The 15888-nt window shown below is 37.5% G+C and overlaps 1 protein-coding gene across 8 annotated transcripts in view; it reads right to left on the bottom strand.

Moving 5' to 3' along the window:
• Positions 1 to 15556: 15556 nt before the first annotated feature.
• Positions 15557 to 15888, bottom strand: part of DGKH (diacylglycerol kinase eta) — a 156982-nt gene continuing 156650 nt past the window's right edge. For all 8 annotated transcript variants that reach the window (XM_032189987.1, XM_032190012.1, XM_032189962.1 and 5 more), the window contains one exon: positions 15557 to 15855. In XM_032189987.1, the coding sequence (XP_032045878.1) occupies positions 15766 to 15855 (90 nt within the window). In that variant the 3' untranslated portion in view covers positions 15557 to 15765. The remainder of the gene's footprint in view (positions 15856 to 15888) is intronic.

Raw genomic sequence — 15888 nt, 5'->3', positions numbered from 1 at the left:
GGAAAAAATCTTTAATAATATTCTAGATTGACTGGCCATCTAAGAAAACACAGGACAATGAATCTTGTTTCAAAATATATACATTTCGAGACAGAATTTATGTTGAGTAAAGAAGACAACCTATTGTTTATCCTGCTGGCAAATAATACGGGTTAATTTAACTTCTATTTAAAAGAATGTACTTCATCAAACCTTAACTGAGCTTAGTCAGCCATTAGCTATGGTTCTTATTGACTGAGAAATAAATGGTGATTGATTGTCCTGACATAATTAATGATTATTGTATTTTTCAGGAATTTAGGTTCATTTGCCCAGGCTACTCTTTCTATAGTGTTTGGAAGATTTAATTAATATTCCTATCGATATTTTAAATAGGCTTAAGATTCTGGGAATTACACAGTAATCATTTTCATGGCTGAGTGGCCACAGGGAGATGCAATTATATTGAAAATGTAATACTGAAGACGTTTGATTTGTAAAGCACTATTTACCTTCCTAATGCAATTTAGGGAAGGTTTTATACTAAAGCTGTAAAACTTACACTGTTCATTTCTAGGTGCTGTGGTGGATCAGGGCTGGCACAAGTGTTGTCTACTCTATCTCCCCTTGTTTAGCTAATTCACTTATAAATTCTTTAAGGAACATATTTGATTTTTATTCATATGTAAACTTTGAATATTTTCTTCTCGTAAGTAAGAAAACAAGCGACAGATGTGACTAACTGCCATCTGGAAAAATAATTTCAGATTTCAACTGGATTTTATGAGGCAGTCGGTGCTGTCTGGTGCTCTTCTGTCTCTTATGTCAAGTATTCCATATGTGCAAATATTTTGTTGGGTTTATGGCATCATCCTCCAAACTTGAACTATGGATCAAATGTGGGTTTGACCCCCAAACCCACCTGCTCCTCTCAGTGATTATAAAAGTTGGTAACTACTGGCTAGAAAGCATTACCTACTGAGCTCTTTTTGCAGATATTCTGAAGTCACTTGTGAACCTACTGTGCTTAAATTTGCAGCTTTCCCTAGTCCAAACAGCATTTTGGAAGCAGCTCCGTGACATCTTCAACCACTTCCAAACTTGCTTCCTTCTTACTCATCTGAAAATATTCACCTAATGTTTCAGATTGATTGACTGAGTACACGCTTTTAGACAAACAGTTATCAGGGAAGTAAGTCATCAAGCATAAATTAGAAGGACATACTCTGATACTGTGTGAGATTCACCAGCTGTTTGCAGGCTCCTGTGCAAAAACTTGCTGACCTGACCTACAGAGAAATGAATGCTCCCACAGAGGGTCAAAGAAGCCGATCCCAGAAAATCTCAGCAAAGTTCTCTCAGCATATGAGAAAACATGCTGTTTGTTATGATATTAGCAGGTTATTATTACCAGGGACAGTGTGTTAGGGATTCAGAGGTGTTAAATGTTTGATTTTTAATTAATGAACTGAGTTACGCAGAGGATAGCGTGATTGCTAGGAGAATGTATATCTGCTGTCACTCTGAAGTAGACAGGCAGCAGATAAGATTTTTTTTTGGAATGAAATTGAAGAAAGGAAATTGCACTTGGCAAACGTAAATTGGGAAATGACAGTAGGCACCTGAGAACAACTGAAAGCTTTGAGACATGTGAGAAGAAAATAGCAGATAAAGGTCAGAGTGGAGGTATGAGTTCAGAGGGGTAACTGCAGGCACAGCTCTGGGCTGCTGCCAGAAAAAAAGGAAATGGAAAGTAAAGCCCCAGCAGAAATCCTGGCGTTCCAGGATGTCCCATTTCATCACTGTGAAATCTCTGAGCCTCTCCCCCTATAAAAAGACAGATGAACTTCCGTGTAGATCCTCTTAGTGCTTATCTAAAAGAAGAGGACCTGGGTCAGCTGCTGCTCTCACTCATATGTTGTGCACTTGGCTGGGTCAGAAAATACTGTGTCTCCTTTATGTTCTCATGCCTAGCATACAAGCTTGATCCATGAAGTTTTCCTGCCATTAGTTGACTGTGGGGTGAATATGGCCAGAGTTCCCTTGCCCTGGATTATTTTATTTCCCAAATGTGTGCTTATAAATATGATCTGAACTGCAATTATGTAATTCAAAACCAAATTGTATAACTCCAAAGGAAACGGTACGACTCAACTAGACAGTTTGGGCTAACACCATACTCCTACCTCTGTTTCCAGGACAGGGGCAGATTTTAATCTAAACACAGAGTACCAGTGGCTTGAATGGTATCATCTTAAAATAGCTTTCTTTTCCACTTTTTACCACATGCATCTATGTGCATGACTAACAGACTAACGTGAAGTGAGGGAGCTGTTGACGATAGCTGCTCAGTTTCACTTTTCCTTCTGTAGTCTGTCACTCCGTGCCCACTAAAACTCTTCAAAAAGAATCATAGAATCGTTTAGGTTGAAAAAGACCCTTAAGATCATCAAGGCCAAACATCATCTAACACTATGAAGTCCACTGCTAAACCATGTCCCTAAGCACCACGTTCACATGCCCCTTAAATACCTCAAAGGGTGGTGACACCACTACTCTAGTTGTTCCACTGCCTAACCACCCTTCCTGTGGAGAAATATTTCATAATGTCCAATCTAAATCTCCCCTGGCACAACTTGAGGCCATCTCCTCATGTTCTATCACATGTTACCTGGGAAAAGAGACCAACACCTTCCTCCCTGCAACCTTCTTTCAGGTAGTTGTAGAGAGTGATGACGTCTCCCATCAGTCTCCTGTCCTCCAGACTAAACAATCCCAGTTCCCTCAGCCACTCCTCTTAAGTCTCATTTTCTGGTCCCTTCACCAGCTTTGTTGCACTTGTCTGCACACACCTGAACAGTTCGATATCCTTCTTGTAGTGAGGGGCTCAGATACGAACACAGTATTTGAGGTGCGGTCTCATCAGTGCTGCGCACCAAGGGACAATCACTTCCCTAGTTGATTTCTGATGCAGACCAGGATACCGCTGGTCTTCTTGGCCACCTGGGCACACTGAGGGCTCATGTTAAACTAGTTGTTGACCAGCAGTCCCAGGTCCTTTCTTGTGGAGCAGCTTCCCAGATGCACTTGCCTAAGCCACAGCGTTGGGTAGTTATGACCCACGTGTAGCACCTGACATTTAGCCTTGCTGAATGCCATGCAAGTGGATGCAGCCCATCCATCTAACCTATTCAGATCCCTCTGCAGAGCTCTACTATCCTCAAGCAGATCAACACTCACACCTAACTCGGTGTCACCTGCCAACCTACTGAGGGTGCGCTTGATCCCCTCATCCAGATCATTGATAAAGATAGTGAGCCCTGGTGGGACTCCACTAGTGACCAGCCTCCAACTGAATTTAACTCCGTTCACCACGACTCTTTGGGCGCAGCCATCCAGCCAGTTTTTACTCAGTGAACAGTGCATCCAAGCCATTCTCAGCCAGTTCTCCAGGTGAATGCTGTGGCAAACAAATCCTTTGCTAAAATCCAAGTAAACAATGCCTACAGCCTTTCCATCATCTACTAAGCATGACATCTTATCACAGAAGGGGATCAGGTTAGTCAGGCAGGACTTGCCTTTGATAAACCCATACTGACTGGGCTTGATCACCTGGTATGCGGGCAATTAAGACGATCTGCCTCATGATCTTCCCTGGCATCAGGGGAATCTCAATTTGATTTCACATTCTAGACTAGACATCTATATGGCCCTTTTTGATAAATTTTCCAAGCAAGAATTCTATTAGATTTGCTTCTAGGGGTTTCATGCCTTCAGGAGTTCTGATTTAAACTCTGACACATCTATCAACTCATGTTTTCAGGTTATAATAAACTCTGTCATGGGGGTTAAAAGCCCAATTTCAAATAATTTATCATCAGGTATTCAGTGTCATTGGCATTAACAGATTGATTAAACACAAGGACTAAAATATACATTGTGGTAGGAAGTTCATCCATTTAACCTTCATCTTTTTAATGTAATTAAAAAATTCCTTAAGTACATATGCCAAATATATAGCAAAACCGCCTTTTCAACGCTTTGAATTCTTAGTCACATGAAACTAACATACAGACACGAAACCTACTTGAAACCTACTTGTGTTACGTGTTATTGCCAGAAGCTAGAGAATTCATGGTGTCAATGCACCATCATGTTCAGTCTCCTCATGCACTGCAGAGCCACCCCAGTAGCATCCCCTACTTTGGCTCATTGGCTATTTTTCTTAATACAGCCTCTCATCTATTCCATGGCTGTGATTATTACAACCAACCATTTAGGATTTATTAAAGAAATGGAATACACAGAAAACACCCCCAAAATTAAAGTACAAGCTTTGGTCCTACGAGATTTATAAGCACCTGGAGTTCACTGGTTGCTAAAACCACCAGCTCTGACCTTTAAACAATACAGGTTATCCATAAAAATCCCTCTCACGTATACGTTCACATCAGGACAACAGGAACCTGGCTCCCTAATCAACTGGCTGGAGCTCACGTACACTGTACATTGTCTTCTGCATATGCCATTGATCGCAGTTACTTTCACATCACGTCTTGTGTTAAGTGCTAGCCTAGTAGCTCACTGACCCACAACACGGCAGATGATCGTTGCCTGCAGAATTGCCCTCTGTCTTCAGCTCTTGGCGTGGAATCAGCTCAGTGACTGTTTACCTGGGTTGGAGTTATAGAGGTTCAGCATATACTACCAGGAAAAAATGTGTTTGTTTTACTGCCACTGACCTTGGAGAAATGTATATTATGTTTTAACAACTGTTGTTACTATGGATGCAAGTGTAAATCTATTTTTACAGTTAATACGCTGTATGCCGGCAAGACCTAGCGGAAGATCCCTGCAAATGTAAACACCTACATGCACAGTGACCTACTTACTAGTTACATGGGGACTCGCACGTAGCCATATAAAGGATTTTCAAAAGCTGCATTCAAAGCCTGCAATTTGAAACAATTTTAGTGCAATGTGTGGCAGACTGAATAGAAAGGATGCTTGATAGTCATTCATCCAAATTTTATTTAGCTTTAGCATACAGAGTTTTCTTTTAAATTACAAAGGCTTACAGTGTGCCAAGAACTTAATATTGTATTGATTTCAGTGGGGAATTTTGTTTTAGATTTGATGACATTGCTACCAGCCCACATTTTGAGTGGATAACATCTAAAATTCAGTGTAATGGTGTTGAAGGATCTCCATCAATTTCCAGACACAGAAAGAATTCAAGGACTTACATACATCGAATGTATTCTGTTTATTTGAGAAGGAAGATCTCATATGAGTGCCCATTATAGAAGGCATCTCTTATCATGTACAATAAAATCAACCATTGCTTCCAGCAGAATACAAAAATACACATCTCAGTGACTTCCATACAATAATAAATATGTAATCATGCATTCAACAATAAAAAGGCACGGAAAACTGGTCACTTAGTAGTCATAAAAATTACTAACTATATTAACAAAGCCACCCAAATTATCTGTACAAGGAAATGTAACAATATATTCCAAAGGTGAAAACACATAAAACATCTTTAAAATAGTATATGCAATAAATACCTCAATTGTTTTAATATATTAAAAATAAAACTGTGCCATTGTAAACAGTATGTAAACAAACAAAATTCACTGTTCCTTACCATTATTACAAGTAAATAAAGCCAAAAGTTACACCCCTGCTCTGTTAGATATACTTCATTGGCAAGTTTTGTCAGGCAGTTGAAAGTTTTACTCTTTTCTGCAGCAAACAGAGCCCACTATGTGTGTAATTGTAAGTACTATAGCAATTGCTAAGCTTCAAAACTGACTACCCAGCATGTAGTCGGTCATTAAATAGTCAGAACTGAAACCAGAAAAAGCAATTTTTTATTTATTTATTTATTTTTTTTGCAGTGTTACGGACAAATTAATTTATTTATACTACATACAACAGTGTCAGTAAAACTTAGCCACTCATAGACCACCACTCATCTATAGGTCTCAGGGGCTGTTCAAGCTGGTAAGCATCCTTCCTGCCCCAGGCAGAAGCAGCAAGGCACACCAAGGGTAACTGACTTGCCCCCAGTCCTACCAACTCAGCAGCAGGAAACCAAAAGCAGAACCCAGACCTCCAGCCCCTGCCTCCTCATTTCCTCCTATATCCTGCACTCATCATGGCCTTTCAGACAAATAACATTGAGTCCTGAACCCCATTCCTGATTACAATTACAGAAAGACAATGCACATGCAAAAGCAAAGCTGTCTGCTCACTTGGGCACCCACCTGCTCCCACTAATAACCATGGAGACTGACCACAGAGGGAGCACAATGGGAGCTTTTATCCCAAATCTGCAATCAGATCCCCATTAGCAGACCAGCGAGCCCAGGCAGAGCCCTGTGTATCCTTCGTAAGCGACTGCTGATCATTCTTTTGAGGTTTCTATAGCCAACAGAGACAAAATCCTGGAAAGTTCAACCAGCGTGCATACTTCCTTCCTTATTAGCAAGGGGAAGAGTGTGAATCGGAATATTATCCTTTCTTAAACAAAATTAGAGCAAAAGAAGCTTAGGGGTGGTGGGCATTGTGTACAGATGTCTTCAGAAAGAGCCTCACAGGGGAATAAGGCTGGCTCCCTATTTCTTCAGCTTCTGATAACATTTGATAACATTGTTGATAACTATCTCATTTTGCAAGTCCTACTGTATCCCCGGGATGGCTACCTACAATGAATGCAAACTTACCTCTTCCAGACACACATATTTCAAAGTGCACAATAGCTGTTGCTTGAAAACAAAATTTTTAGCCTCAGATGAAAAATAATAATAATAATAATAATTTGTATTTATTAGGCTGTTACACAGCCTTCTGTCTCTTTACAGGAAGAATATACTCAGAGCATACAGAATTAAAAGATACCCTGGAAGGGGATTTAGGAAGCACTGCATTACAATATTTTTCCTCCCTGGTGCTAGAAGAACTGATCCTTCTGTCTCTTAGTAAGTGCTTTCTTTAATGTCAATGTCTGACTTACCCTACCACTTAATATTTGCATAATTGTATTCACTCATGAAATATTAAAAGAATAATTCTACAGACTGGCTCTGAAGATACCTCCATGTCTTGATGAGAAGTTTAAAACACTATATAATATAAAGTTGGGTTGTTTTTTTTGTTTGTGTGTTTGTTTAGATAAGGTACTTTTGGACCAGGTTCTTTATGTTTCATTCCAGATCAGCAGAGCCAAGTGAACTGTATAAATAATTCTTCATCTTTACTTATTACACTGCATGCCAACTTTGTGGAGGAAGATATGAAAAATGATCTATTTTTAGAAGATTCTATATTAAATCTTACAAAAGTTATTTTAGAAGCTATTTTCTTAGACGTATTCAAGGACCAGAACAATGAAAAAAGTCTGTACATTCAATGAGGCATATATTCCCACCTGTGTTGTATCTTGCAGGTTCTGTAGAAAAATCCAAATAGCAACTGCGGATTTCACATTGGGATAAATAAATACATTTCAGTCACTCAAAAAAAAAAAATCACAGTAGGAAAATAGCCAGTAAACAATAGATTCAGAGGGGTTTAATCTTGGCCCCAGTGAGATCAATAGGAGTTTTGCCAAGGATTTCAACAAAGCCAAAATTTCACCCAGAATATTGTACAGTTCTTTAGCTGACAACAATCATAAACATCCTGCCACTCCATTGTATAAGTTAAATATTAATAAGCATCTGTAAACATCCTGCAATTTATCTGATATAAAAATATTATAATAAAAACAATGCAGCATCTCAAGCATTGTATATATTTAAGTTTTTGGCTCTACACACAAGTTGGCGTCATTATATTGGGTAAAACCAGGGCATATATATACATATATATGTACAAGTGTGTGTGCACACACACTACTAACTAGGTACTGCATATATACACACATGCACACGCAAATACTGGCAAGAGAACAACATTCATAGGTATGGCATTCAAGAGTCTACCAATGATCAGTCTGACGATGACTTCCATGTGAAGAACAATTTCTACCTACCCAAATCTCTTCTAGGCTTACACGTAAATGCTAAAACTAAAATACAAGAGCAATCTCAAGGGGGGACTAAAGTGCTGTTTGAAGCCAAGCACATGTGTAAGTGCCAACAGTCTGTGGCCTTAATCTGCATATTTGCAAAGACAATGAGTTTCCCTGTGGGGTAAGCAGGACCAAGGGGAAATGAACAGCAGAAGCTACTGAGCGAGCAGGTTGAACAAGATGATCTCCACCGGTCCTTTACAACCTAAACTATCCTTTGATTCTGAGATTCTTATTTTTTTTCCACCTTACTAGAACAGTACAAACCATGTTAGGTATTTTCATCTAATTGAGAAAGCAGAAAAAAAGGTGGAAATGTAGAAACTGTATTTCAGCTTTTTGCTTCAAAATACATTCAGACCCAAACATATGAGCTGTGCAGAAAACTGTAGTATCACATCTCTGAATGAGATGCATCCAGCAACATTTACACGTGTGCTTTATACATTTACTCATGCAAGTAAGTGGATGTTATTGCAGAACTGACTAAATGCTGGACTTGGCTGGAATACTACTCTAAGAGACAAGCTTGGCCAATAAGAGAAACCACTCATGTTGTGCTAGGATCTCTCTCAGCACCTCTGAAATACCCTTAGAAGAAATTAGCTTTTTGAAAATGCCAGAACATCCAGAGCAATTCCATAGCATTCAGATTTAAAGATAACCTGCTCTGGACATCCTATGGAAACTTTCTACCCGTCCCAAGCGAAGAATACCAATGAATGTATTCTGAAAAAAATAACTATCAGTGGAGAGAGATAAGGCAAGTGTTTACTTAGATTCTGGATCTTACTGGTATTTAAGACACTATTTGTTTATTAAGATAGTTGATATGTATGTGAGTTATGGTACAACCTAAAGCATATTGAAATACCTATTTCAATAGAGAGAGATGGCATCTCAAGAGGACAGTGCCACTGGAAACCCTCTGGGTGAGTGTCTCCACACCTATGTACTCATCATAAACATTCACAAATCATCCAAGAAGAAGCTCTGATATCTTAAAAATCTCACTAAGACCCCCCTGTGTCATATCTTGTCAGCACATGTATTCTCCCTCACAGAAGAAACAAAACCAAGCAGCTTCTAAGGGTTTTCCTCAACCTCTATATTCAGATAATAATTGACCACAGCTGCAATGAGAAGCAGTCCCATGCCAAGCTTACTGCAACTAATGCAGGGAAGGAGAAAAACATAGTATCATCTATAACCCTTTCCCTGTTACAGTCATTGACAGGTTATTAATAACTAAAAAGTTACCAATCCTATTTTTCTAGTTGATTAAAAGTAGGGCTTACAATGGTAATTCCCTTCAGATGTTCATAGTAGGGATTTGGGGCACTGTGCAGGTCTTTGTTAATAAATAAATAAATAAAATGGCTTTAAGCTTTGTACCATATTTTACTTTCAGTTTCTTTTCAATCCTGTCACTAATCTTTCAATCATACTACAATATTTTTCCGAAGTATTTGTTCTGTAGAATAGTCACTTGCATACCTGTCCTACTAATAGCTATCATAATTTCTAGTAGGTTCAAAAACCTGACACAGTCGATGAAGTTACCCAAGCACTTCTCTTTCAAAGGGCATTCAAGTAGATAATGCTAATTGTTAGCGAGATGGCAAACTAAATCATGCTTTTGGCAGGGATTGCAGGAGTACAACCTGGAGGATTTTAGCTCACCATGGCTATAGGAGACTTAGAGGCCTGAATCCTTGGTTAGTCTAGGAGACCTCCTGGAGCATCCTACAGATCTTTCCTAGCCTGCCTGTCCAGCTATTCTGAATGGAAACTGGGGGAGACGTGTGTGGGTCTCATCTTGCCAAGCAGCTGGGAGGTTATCCAGGCACAGGAGCTGGGAAGTAGTGTGGGAACATGAGTACAGACACAACCTGTGTTAAATACAAATTACATACCAGCTTCTTCTGCCCTTGCTAATATAAGCAAAAGGTTACATGAATATGAACTCAAAATCCCATCCAAATGCTTACATAAAAAGTGTGTGTCAACTGGGAAACAAGGTCTTCAACCATTTGAAAGAGATTTTTATCATTCTACCATGTAAATGTATGCATTTTCTCTTGGCTGCTCTGAAGGTGGTAGCTCTTTAAGCACTGAAGCTAAATTCATTACAGTTTGTCCAGAAATACTTTCAGGTCTGTAATTGCCAGCATTTTGCTAGTTTGCTGAAGTGTTAACAGTGCTAATATATATACATACATACATACGTTACATATATATATATATATATATATACACACACACGCACTTTTACAGATAATGAAAGGATCGTGTTTTGAGTTTAGTTCTGCATAATTTATAATAATAATAAAAAAACACCTTTCAAAAGCATTTTTTTGGTTATAAAATTGTGGGCAATCAATTTAAGCCTACAAAAGTTACTGCGAATGGTGGTATTAGCTCCAACTGGCAGCAGGAATACTCCTGGAACAATCCAGATGGTTTCCAAATGGAACACAATTTCTGAGAAACAGGCTGGGCTTCTGTATGGCAGAAATGAGCATTTCAAGTACATAAGCTAACCATTAACAGAGCTATTAAACCTAATGCAACAGTAGTAGAAAAGAACTAGAAAATTTTTTTTCTTTTTATAGAAAAGATCAAGTTCCACACTATGCTCTATATATAAATACACGAATTTATACAACCAGTAAAGATCATCTACTGATAATTACCATATGATGCTTTATCAATCCTACTGACACTATCATTCAGCTCTGAAGAGGCAGGAGACAGGTTTAAACTCCTGTCCAAACTCTTCAGCTTCCTTGAGTCATCAGAAACTCCTCCTTTTACCTAAGACAGCAATACAGTCATGTACAGTTCCTGCAAACATCAAATCTTTGCAGTTAGCATAAGCAGCATCAAACCTTGATGATATGAAGTTCATACCACAAAACATACAATCTATGAAAACAATCAAAAAATGGGAGAGCCCACGGTATAAATGCAACACTCAGGACATTGCAGTGAAGAGGTACGTTGGGGTGAAAAACTAAAAGCAAAATTCATACAATTTTCTGGGGCTCTCACTGACATAAGTGACAAGATGATTTCCTGGTTGTACACTAAATATATTGCTCCAGCTCAGTTATCCTCAACAACATACATTGCTTGCAACTTTAACTTTCACAAATACACTTTACACTGCTAATTATTAGTTACCAGAACTCTCAAACTTGTATTCAAGAACTTAATACTCAGGGGCACAGATAGAGCAATGGAGAAAAAGTGTCAAATATTAGTAATGCAATAATTAATAGCAAGCATCAAGCGAAACGGAATCATTGTGGGTTTTGTTGTTGTTGTTCTTATATGTCCTTTGTGAAATTATCTATGTATAACATGTAGTTTGAAATTTATTTTAAAAGTAACACTGCTGCACTTCCTCTCCTAGTTGGTTTAAATATTACTTTTCCATTACATATGAAGGTTTCCTGCCTAGATGCAATGAAAAACACTAATTATTTTAGCCTTGCAACAAGATCTGTGCATTATCAGGGCATAATGAATTTTCATTAAGTGAACAAACATCACTGAGTTCAATTAAAAAGTAAAAATTGTCAGGTTTTGTATTTCTCTGCAAAAACAAACAAACAAAAACCACCACCAACAACAAAAAAGGGAATATACAAAATGGGTCATTATAAAAAAAATAAATCAATTCCTCTTACTTAAATTACAATGATAAACATTACAGTCTGAATTTCTTTGGGTGGGGATGGAGAAAGAAAGGTGTTTTCTATTTGTTATTTATAGGACCAAGGATATTTACTCCAGTCCCAAAGAAAGAAATACTGGATTAAAATTGTCTGGGAAGGTTTTTGATCACATGCTTTACCTTTTACTGTTCTTCCAGAGGTTTAAAATATTTTTCTTTGAAAGAAAGATGTATTTAGGAGAAAAAATAATGGTTAGGGAGAAATACACAAAAAGGTATCATAAAGAAAATTTGTAGTTGCCATCATAGTAAAAAAAAAAATATTTTTGAACAAGTTTTTTCTTTAAGGTCCTGTAAGAAAATAAATAAAACCATGAGCTTCATTCAGTTTCTAAAAAGAAGGCGTTACGTATTACAAAGGCAATACATGCATCACCCAAATCAGAGGCTGCTACAACAATTGAACACAAGCTGGAAAAAAATCTACTTGAAAATCACAAAACATAAACACGTGCTAAGCAATTTCCTATCATTTAAAAGCCTTCTCTTCCACTTTCTGAAGCATAGCACATTAATCTACATGAATATCATCCACTTCAAAAAATGTTGATTGCTTGGCTTTGCCGTCACAGATTTCAAGGTATGCTGACTGACCACAGAAGTTAAGTATATCAGACTATTGGGAAAAGAAAAATTAATCCAGTAAACACTATACAGTGTTGTTTTTTTTTTGTCTTCATGAATCTAGCATGTTGAAGCAGGCTCCACAAAAGCTACTGGGATTAACTAGTTTTCTGGAAAATTAACTACTTCTAGGGAATTGGCATATCTTATTTGTATTGAAATATTAGGAAGTATGCTTTAAAGCACTTCAAATGTCGGGATTAAGTTATAAAGAATTCTGTTTGCTAACATACATCTTACGTATATCCTCAGTTCTAGGAGCTGAGATTTTGACAGTACTAAGGAAAAAAACAATACTTGGAAATCTGCAATAATCATGAGATAGTTAACACTGTTTTCAAAAATCTTTCCTTAGAAAAGCCACGTCAGAGAAGACAGTTATAACCCATGACCTTGGTAGCAAAATCCCATAAAATATTTTGAGCCTCCTTATCAAATGCATTTGGAATTGATATTCAAAGCTATTCTAAGGCATAGAGCTGCATAAAACGTGCTCTCCAGGGCATACAGATCATGCTTTTAAATATAGCATAACCGATGCTTAAAATACTTCTTCTATTTGCACATTTAAAAAAAACCCCTCTGCTTTAGGACAATCAAAGTTGAATTCTTTGGTGGTCACTTAAAAAAATGGAACTTTGTAAAGACAAGTTGTCCTATACTGAGGTAATCTAAGAGCATCATAAGAAAATCACATTACAAAACAACACTTGGTCATTCTCCCTGCCCAAAAGCACCTCTGTTTTTTTAATATACTCATTTAGGCCTCTATAGCCATCATCATGTTGTCTTAACTTAAGATATCCTGCTCTATAGCCCATCTTACCACATTGCATATAGCAAGACTGAAAGTTGCAGAGAGAGTGAATCCTACAATCAGGAAAGCAAAGAAAGTTCGTTCATGAATTATGTCCTTGACTTCACCAGGAATACTAACTCCATAGTCTACCATAACATTGACATATTAGAATGCTGCTGCACATTAAAATATAGCACAGCTTACAGGGAAAAAAAAAAAAAAAAAAGAGAGAGAGAAAAAGAAATACAACTTGTGAAGACTTGACAGATGCCATCTGAACATCATTAAAGGGGTCAACGTCAAGTACATTAAAAATATATATCTTTCCATTGTTTGCATAACTTTCCATTGTTTACATATGCTTTTAATACAACACCATGAAAATAATGTCATTTGGAAAGCAGCTTTTGTGTTGTTTTTTACTGAAAACCTAATGGAACATAGCCCTTTACTTTTGTTTGTTGACCCGAACAATCAATTATGTCCACAAAGCTCCCAGCGTGGTGCTGGTTTAACCTACAGCAGCAGGAGCACATAGTATTATAACTTGATATAAACAAGCCTGTTTTACTACTTTTTAACATCTCTTGTGATAAAACAATGAAGGGAACACATCTGATTTTCCAAGGGATGATTCCCACCATCCTCATGAGAAAAGGATGACAAAACCAGGATGCGGTACTTGACGTTGTCCCCTTTAAATAGGGAAAAGCTTTTGACCAAACAAATGAAACCGTACTCTATTGTCTACTAGGAAAATAGAAATACATACTAACATACTCCTTAACCTGTAAAAATTGACAAAGATACTTGATAAAGCCTAAGTCAAAGTGTTCCTCTGGTGGGAATGCCACGTTGATCAGAACAGCAAGGACACAGGTTCTGGGCAAGTTCTCTGGCATGTGATGCAATATCATCTCTTCTCAAACATTTAAGTAGTTTTTTTTGTGTCTTAACCCCTAGATATATGTCATATTTATATAAAATATAAAGCACATTATTTTTCTACTGGATTAATACTTTGTGAGAAATTAACCAGGAAATTCAATTATGAAGCTATGTTTTGTTTAAGTAAACTGTAAATAACCTTATAAACTCTAGTCTAATGCAATTGCTAAACAAAGATGGTTTTCATTTTTTAACCTGTTTACACTCATAGATTATTGGCTTGCATGTGATTCATCTTTGCATGCATAGTGTAAAACTTTAGAGTTTTTTTAATTTTTTTTTTATGATCTACTGATGTAGGAGTGCTGACAAGAAACAAATTGATGCCTTTGTAAAGAAATGCATACATAGAAATTTTTAAATTAATAGTAAATTAGTAATGAGTAAAAGCTTTTACCCCACAAAAATCAAATCAGATGCTACATTTTAACACTTTTCTTACTTATGATAAATACTTTAAATTTTCCCATAAAAATTTTCATTAATCTTTCAACCTGCTTTTAGAACAATAGAATAAATAAAACCATTAGTTCCTACAAGTTCAAATAAGCTACAGATGTTTAAGATAACTGAATAACTACATTAAAATGCACCATGAGAAAATTCTTTATAATTTTCCATGCAGGAAGCCAATTGATATTTTTGTGAGGTACCGGTCTTTCAAAAATACTCATAAATTAGTTACCTGATACACCTTCTGTACATGGTATATTTAAAAATCTAACTGTACAGTGTTTCAATCATATATAATGCATATAATTTGCTGAATATGGCACAAATGCTAAGTTTCCACACCCACACATCCTTTGCCATAGAACACATTTAGGAATAACACAACACTGAAGAATAGAAAAGTGCCTGAAACCAAAAAAAGGACACTCAAGTAGTAATAAATTAAATCTCATTCAAACCGATATAAAAGTTGTTCAAGTGTTTAAAGTATCAGAAGTGTCATGCAACGGAACGACAGACAATTCAGGCAGGCACACCATGCATTATAGTTTGCATTCATGGTATAACAAGGTATCTTTCCCCGTCCTGCGTGGCCCGTGAGTGTGAGGTACCTGAGGCACTGCTAGACTCGCGTGTTGAACCTCGAAAGCGGCCACCTCTCAGTCTCCTGCACGGGAGGTTTTACGGAAGCCATGCCTGGAAAGGACTACCAGACAACCTCATGCTGTCCGGTGGCATCTTGCTGCGTCGGAAAGAGAGGCATACTGAGCTGCATGTAAGCAAAGCGATCATTTCTCGATTATATTTCCAGTCAGTGCAGTTCACCGTCAACCAACTGATTTACCAAAATGTGCTTATCTGAACTGGCCAAATTTGAACACCAAGAAAATGCCTTCATGGAACGTGTAACCTTTTCCTTTTTTTCCTTTTTTTTTTTTTTTTTTTTTTTTTTTTTGGCACAAATCCTTTTATGCTCTTGCAACAAGCTCTTCACCATACTAGCATTCAGAGACACTAGCCTGTACAAATACACCAGTGCTTATTCTTCCATACAGTATACAAAGACAGCTAAGTGCCTGCAACAGCTCTGCTTCTCCAGCAACTTTCCCTCTCTCTCTCAGGAGTGTACCAGCATAATTACACGTCAGACAAAGGGGTGTTCTTGCTGAGCTCTTTAATTCCCTGGAGAATTCGCTTCATATGACCCACTTTCGTTATCCCCAGGTCCTACAGAAATTAATAAGAAAAAAAAAAAAAAAA

Source organism: Aythya fuligula, chromosome 1, assembly GCF_009819795.1.
Source record: "Aythya fuligula isolate bAytFul2 chromosome 1, bAytFul2.pri, whole genome shotgun sequence".
Classification (NCBI taxonomy): domain Eukaryota; kingdom Metazoa; phylum Chordata; class Aves; order Anseriformes; family Anatidae; genus Aythya; species Aythya fuligula.
The sequence above is the reverse complement of the archived record's forward strand: the minus strand, read 5'-3'. Positions and strand labels throughout refer to the sequence as shown.